General features: G+C 43.4%; 1 protein-coding gene across 1 annotated transcript; it reads left to right on the forward strand.

Moving 5' to 3' along the window:
- The first annotated feature begins 2883 nt into the window (after positions 1-2883).
- LOC139448268 (uncharacterized) lies at positions 2884-5906 on the forward strand. Its single transcript, XM_071229800.1, has 3 exons — positions 2884-2992; positions 4420-4568; positions 4885-5906. The coding sequence occupies exons 2-3, from the start codon at positions 4427-4429 to the stop codon at positions 5058-5060; spliced, it is 318 nt and encodes a 105-aa protein (XP_071085901.1). The 5' UTR covers positions 2884-2992; positions 4420-4426; the 3' UTR covers positions 5061-5906.
- Positions 5907-6559: the final 653 nt, after the last annotated feature.

Here is a 6559-nt window from a genome sequence, read left to right on the forward strand (position 1 = left end):
ACCCACGTAATGCATCGTCTCCAACGTTGACGAAGCCGCCACGGGCGGTGAAGGTGGATGAACTGACCAGTTTATCCTGAGCGTTTCCTACCTATTAATCCCTTTAATAATAATTACCGGGAACTAGCGTTTCTGTGGAGATGTATGGAGATGAGTGAGTGAGTGAGTGAGTGAGTGAGTGAGAGTGTTGAAAAAGTATTACATGATTTAGATTAGGAGCACGATGAGAGAGAGAGAGAGAGAGAGAGAGAGAGAGAGAGAGAGAGAGAGAGAGAGAGAGAGAGAGAGAGAGACTGTGTACATGACTGACACGTGATGGCATACCCCATATTTAAACAATACCGGTAGACAGATTAATATTTAAGATGGTACTGCGTTTGATCTCCAGGGAGAGTTCTCGAAGTCCTTTGAATTACGACAGTAGTTGAGTACTTGTATGCACTTGAATAAGGTTTTCACATGACCCTGTTTTCTGAATAACCTTCCCCAAGTGCATGGCGGTTATATGTTCACAGAATGATACCCTCAGCCCCCATGTCCTCATCTCAGGCGGGTGTACCCTTAGCTTCCATGTCCCCATCAAAAAGGGGATACCCCTAGATCCCCTACCCCCACCCCAAGCCCCCTAGCACCCCTACCCTCATCTCAAGCGGATATTCCATTAGTTCCCTACCTCCATCTAAAGCGGGGATACCCCTAGCTCCCTACCTCCATCTAAAGCGGGGATACCCCTAGCTCCCTACCCTCATCTCAAGTGGGGATACCCCTAGCTCCCTACCCTCATCTCAAGTGGGGATACCCCTAGCTCCCTACCCTCATCTCAAGAGGGGATAACCCTAGCTCCCTACCCTCATCTCAAGTGGGATACCCCTAGCTCCCTACCCTCATCTCAAGTGGGGATACCCCTAGCTCCCTACCCTCATCTCAAGAGGGGATAACCCTAGCTCCCTACCCTCATCTCAAGTGGGATACCCCTAGCTCCCTACCCTCATCTCAAGTGGGATACCCCTAGCTCCCTACCCCCATCTCATGTGGGATACCCCTAGCTCCCTACCCTCATCTCAAGTGGGGATACCCCTAGCTTCATACCCCCATCTCATGTGGGATACCCCTAGCTCCCTACCCTCATCTCAAGTGGGGATACCCCTAGCTTCATACCCCCATCTCATGTGGGATACCCCTAGCTCCCTACCCTCATCTCAAGTGGGGATACCCCTAGCTTCCTACCTCATCTCAAGTGGGGATACCCCTAGCTCCCTACCCCCATCTAAAGCGAGGATAGCCCTAGCTCCCTACCCCCACCCCAAGCGCGTATAACCCTAGCTCGCTACCCCCACCCCAAGCGGGTATACCCCTAGCTCCCCTGTCAGCGTGCAAGGATATGCAATTATTCCGCTTAGCATTTTTTGGTGTTTCGCAGGTTGTTGGTGTTGGTGGGGGTCGGTGTAGATGTAGATTCCTAGCTTCTCTCTCTTAACACACGTGACTCTATATTCACGTGTACAGTACATACGTACATACATATCAAACGGCTGATTTCAGAGCGCACTGAAAGTGTTCAAGGTTTTTTTCACAATAGGCCCTGGCGTCTCTCAACTTCTCACTCGGGAGATCCCGGTAATGTATTCTACACCACCCGAAGCAATTGTATAAATAAAGGACGTTAAACTGCAAAGGGAAATTAACACTAGGAACCTTTGTCCATGTCTCGTTGTAGCAAACGTGTAAGCATAAAAGCCCAATACATTTTGTACGGAGTTTTCTATACATGGTAAACGTGTACAGACAGGTTCCCGGTGTGCCGGCCTCTTAGTCACACGTCCCCGGGACAGATGGAGCCCTCTGCCATACCTCGATATACGCTGCAGAAATTGATGAAATAAAAAGTTTTCTTTGAGAGGTTTAGAAAATAAAGCATCTCTCTTTTAAAGGAATTCATAAAAAACGAATTGAGAATCAAACTGAGATCCTGGTTTTGAAGGATATCATTTGCATATTATGCCGATCGAACACGCTTGGATACAACCTAGAGAACATTAGTTGCACCAGAAGCAACCAACGCCACATCTTTCAACGTTTAAATACAGTTATGAAACTTACATCCTGAAACGACACATTTAGCACAAACAAGCTGTTGTTGAGGGAGAGAGAGAGAGATCTTCGTAACAGGAATAAGTAGTGCAACCTGAGAACTGATTTTGGTTTATTTTTCAGTCAAGGAAAAGTGTTTAACACATGTAGAATGTTGTGTGTGTTCATGATGTATACGCGTGTTTTGCGTGTCTTCACTTATTCCTGATTATCAAAATGTTTTTTTTTTGTGGTCTTAACATTTTTTCCAGATTATGTTTTGCCAGAAATTTATTCATTTCGATGTGTAACAAAGTTGATATAGGTGATTTAATGCATATTTAATATCGTTTGAATTTTCGAAAAATCATTTGCATAAATATAAGAGTCCTATTTTCGTCGGGAGGACTCATATGGTGCACGTCAGCTTTAATACAGATTTTAGTCAGCGATTAAATATTTAACTTTTTTTTTGCGTGTGTTTGCGAGCTTTCTGCCCGCGGTTACCACCAACAGCGATCAGCTGATTCAGCGATAGAACGGCCTTGACCTCCCACAGCTGCACACACACCCCCAGACCCGCCCAAATTTTAGCCAATCACATTCACGCCGGTCCACGTGGTCTTCCAAATAAGGCGGTGTGACCTGGTTACTGGGATGTTCTGACCGCAAACGGAACAGCGCCGTGCGAGCTATTGAATCTACTGAACGCGTCAGCGGTCATCAACAATGCTGTGACTGGCGTAATGACGTTCGTATTTCAATGTCAAAGCATGTTTGTCACCTACCGACTTCCGGTGGCCCGCTTAAAAGGCCGGGTGCCCGAGCCAGCTGATCATCCACGTTCAAACAGCTGATCAAGCAAGTAACATCTTTGGACGCAGCTTTTCTCCATCCAGAAAAAAACCCAGAAGTACAGATTGTAAGTGACATTTTATTATCCTTTAGTTTCTTACTTGGTCTGTGTAGGTTTTCTGTTTGACTGCTTTTATCACTTGGAAAATTAGAGAAAAAACCGCTTTGTGTTTCTGAACATTCCAGAAGATTTACGATTTTATAGTTTTTTGCCTTCACGCTTATAGTCGTCTATATCGGTTTTATTTTCCAAGGATTGAAACACGAAAGTCTTTTTTTTAAATGTATCAAGTAAAAGAATATATGTCTTTTGAAAATATCTGAAATCTTTTAACCTGATCAAATATATACCTCGCAGTGATCTGATGTCCACTTTGCCGTGTAGACGGTGTAATTTGTGGGGCTGCGTGTTGGGGATAATTTGGGTCAGTGGACTTCAGAATCCAAATTGCAACGCAGTTTTGAGTATGAAGTGAACGTTGCATGACTTTAATTAAAACCTGATTGTCCGAACGTTGTGCTCGTCTAACGCTTGTATTAATACCCTGCGTCTTTTAGCGTGATTACGTTTCTGTATCTTTACTACTCATCATTTGAGAGGGGTGCTGTTACGTAACTAGACGACAGCAGCTGTGTACTTGAATTGTGTCTTACTCATATAACCTTTAAATGAATCTAGACATGCTCCAGTTGCATGACAAAATGGATGCTTGCATGACACCATTCCGAAGATGGTATCATACGCATTCAGGTCCCCCACACCCCATGAAAGGTTGAGAAGCGTATCAGCTATGAATCACGATTTAAAGGGGGAGTTCGACCACTGTCAGTCCTTACGGATGTTTTTTAAAAGCCGTTCATTAACGACTTTGTGCGCTCAAGCTCGCTTCACGAAGATGTCAAATCTAACAGTAAATTGTCTCTCTTGTTTTGAAATATGTTGATGTGTTACACAAGAAGTACAGTGAATTCGGTTAAAACGAACAGGCTTATAACAAACTGACGGATATAACGAACTTACTTTTTGGTCCCGACTATTTGCTGTAGTTATGCTGTATATATGCTTATAACGAACTACAATTATAACGAACTAAAATTAGTAGTCCCTTTTAGTTCGTTATAACCGTAGTCTACTGTACATTATATTAAAGAGGGGTGAGTTAAATTTTACATCGCATCGGCAATATTTCAGCCATATAGCGATCATTAAAGAGGGACTACGTTGAATGGCTTGAATCTAATGCTTCACGTGACCTGATCTTCTCCTCCCTTTAGATTTAAACTGGAAATCTTTAAAGTATAACCTCCTTTAACCGGTTGAATTGTGTGCCCAACTACAGCCCTGCAGATAACGATATAAACTCTGAACTTTTAATGTACCGCGCCCACTTTAAGTTTTAGCTTCAGTAGTTATAGACAACGCTGTATATTACATTGTCATTTGATGCGACGTTTAGTTGTGTAGATGTTAGTGTTCTTTGTCTTCTGTTCTAGATCCACAATGGAAGTAACAAGACTTGTGTCCGTATGTCTGTCCGTCCTTGTCCTGGCTCAGGTCATTGTAGCCCATCCCTACAGGTCACGTGACACCGACACTGCCCTCGGGGATGATGTGACGGATCTCGCACAGGATCTCGTGAGATGTGAGTATTCTCGTGTAACAAAACATCACTTAGAAAGAAGTTGGAGACGTGATTCTGTTGATAAAAACTCATGAATGAATTTATTTAGTGTACATAAATCAAAGTTAGACAAAATACCTTAAAGCCTTATATGAGATAATAATTATTGTAAAAAATAGTTCAACAGCTACATTTGTTTGAAAAACTCATGGCACTTTTTTCAAGTGACATTTAAATATCCCTATATTGTGAAGACGTTGAGATATTCTTTTTAATTCTAAAAGTGTGATTTACGCTGAATACCGAGTGATTTTTATTGTTTTTCGTTTGTTCACAGTATTCGAGGACGCTCGACGCGAGAGAAGAGACAATTCCGATGAGCGTCGTGCAAAAAGATACGTCCACTTTAACATCGGCAGTGACCACCAGGTGTCGCGTCGCAGCTTCCGCAACCGTCGCATCCATCACGACCGTCGCCGTGCACGTGGTGGGGTTCAAGTGTCCCGGGTCTAATCTGTCGCCGTGCACCACCCACGTTGAAACCTTTCATCTACTGTGACGTCATAGTGTGATGACGTCATAACGTGATAGTGTCACAGTGACTCTATGCTGTGATATAATTGTCTCATCGTTTCCCTTTTTCTCTCAAGGAGTGCCATGTCAGGACATTGTAAGGACTTTGAAAGTTATGGCAAGATACCTATATCAGTTATGTATGTAGGACGTTTTTTCATCCTACGATTACTTCAAACTGGTTTGAATACTGCGATATTTTTGTTTGAAGATTAATGTTGTGAAACACATTGTTACACCGTTATAACAGGGAGGCATGGAAGAATAATAGGGCATAGCGGTGCAACTTCTTTAAATCACATTCACCAAACCCTGGCTCCTGAAAAATCAGTTATATTTATCAAATGGATCTTTGCCGATTGTGATAGGTTACTCTACCCGGCGTAGGATGATAACGGTATATTTTATATGGATCGCATGAATCCAAGAATAGAATGAAAGAAGAATGAGAGAAGGAATGAATGCCTGAGAAAAAAATATCATTATTGAATCGAGAACAATAAGGTATAAATAATACTACGGATGTATCTCGTGTTAACAGTCCGAAGATGTTGCCATATTTATGAGATCTCAAGGATCGTGAGTTCTGGCGTGTAAAAGACTGGACGAGTTGTATGCTGAAATGTTGAACTGCGATGTGCGTTGTTGTATTTGTGTAAGTTATATGTTCAACCTGCCCATACACCACATATGTTAGCGTGTCAAGGGAACTCTACTTTACTGTGAAAATATGTTCGTGAAAATATTGCTTAAGTTTATGTGAATAAATTTGAATTAAACTACCCCCGTGAGTGTTTTGTTTCATGTTTATGTCCATTTCTTTTGTCACGTGATATCACGGGTGGGTGGGGGTGAGGGTGATGGTGGTGGGGGAAGGGTTTTAGGGGTAGGGGCGTGTTTAACGTCGCGTTCCAGACTTGTTGTGGAGAGATGTGTGTGGCTGCTTGTACTAGTCTAAAGCTGGTTTTATAGTGCTAACCCACTGAGATACCATGCTGCAGTTTAACATGAATACCCCACTCAGACACAGTATACTGTCTCCGAGCCAACCACTCCTTGCTTTAGCCCCTAATGCCGAGCGCCAGGCAGGGCAACAACAAGTACCATCTTTTAACGTCTTTTGGTATGACGCGGCCGGGGGTCGAACCCCGGACCTTCCGCTCTCCGTGCTGACACTCTACCACTAGACCTGTGGAAAGACAAGATGCGATCAGTGTGACAATGAATACTACTGCATGTTGAAGAGTACACGCATCTGTTGACCACCGGAAGTGCTGGCCTATGTTCGATTTCTTACACTTAACCGTGATATAATTGTCATATTTCTGACAGCATTCACACTAACAAGGGAGGCACGGGTGGCTCAGGCGTCTAAGGCACCGCATCGCAGTGTAGAGTTGCGTCCCTTGATAACACCAGAAACCGATGATTGTGGGTTC

Source organism: Haliotis cracherodii, unplaced genomic scaffold (assembly GCF_022045235.1).
Source record: "Haliotis cracherodii isolate W230 unplaced genomic scaffold, xgHalCrac1.p SCAF_7, whole genome shotgun sequence".
Taxonomy (NCBI): Eukaryota; Metazoa; Mollusca; class Gastropoda; order Lepetellida; family Haliotidae; genus Haliotis; species Haliotis cracherodii.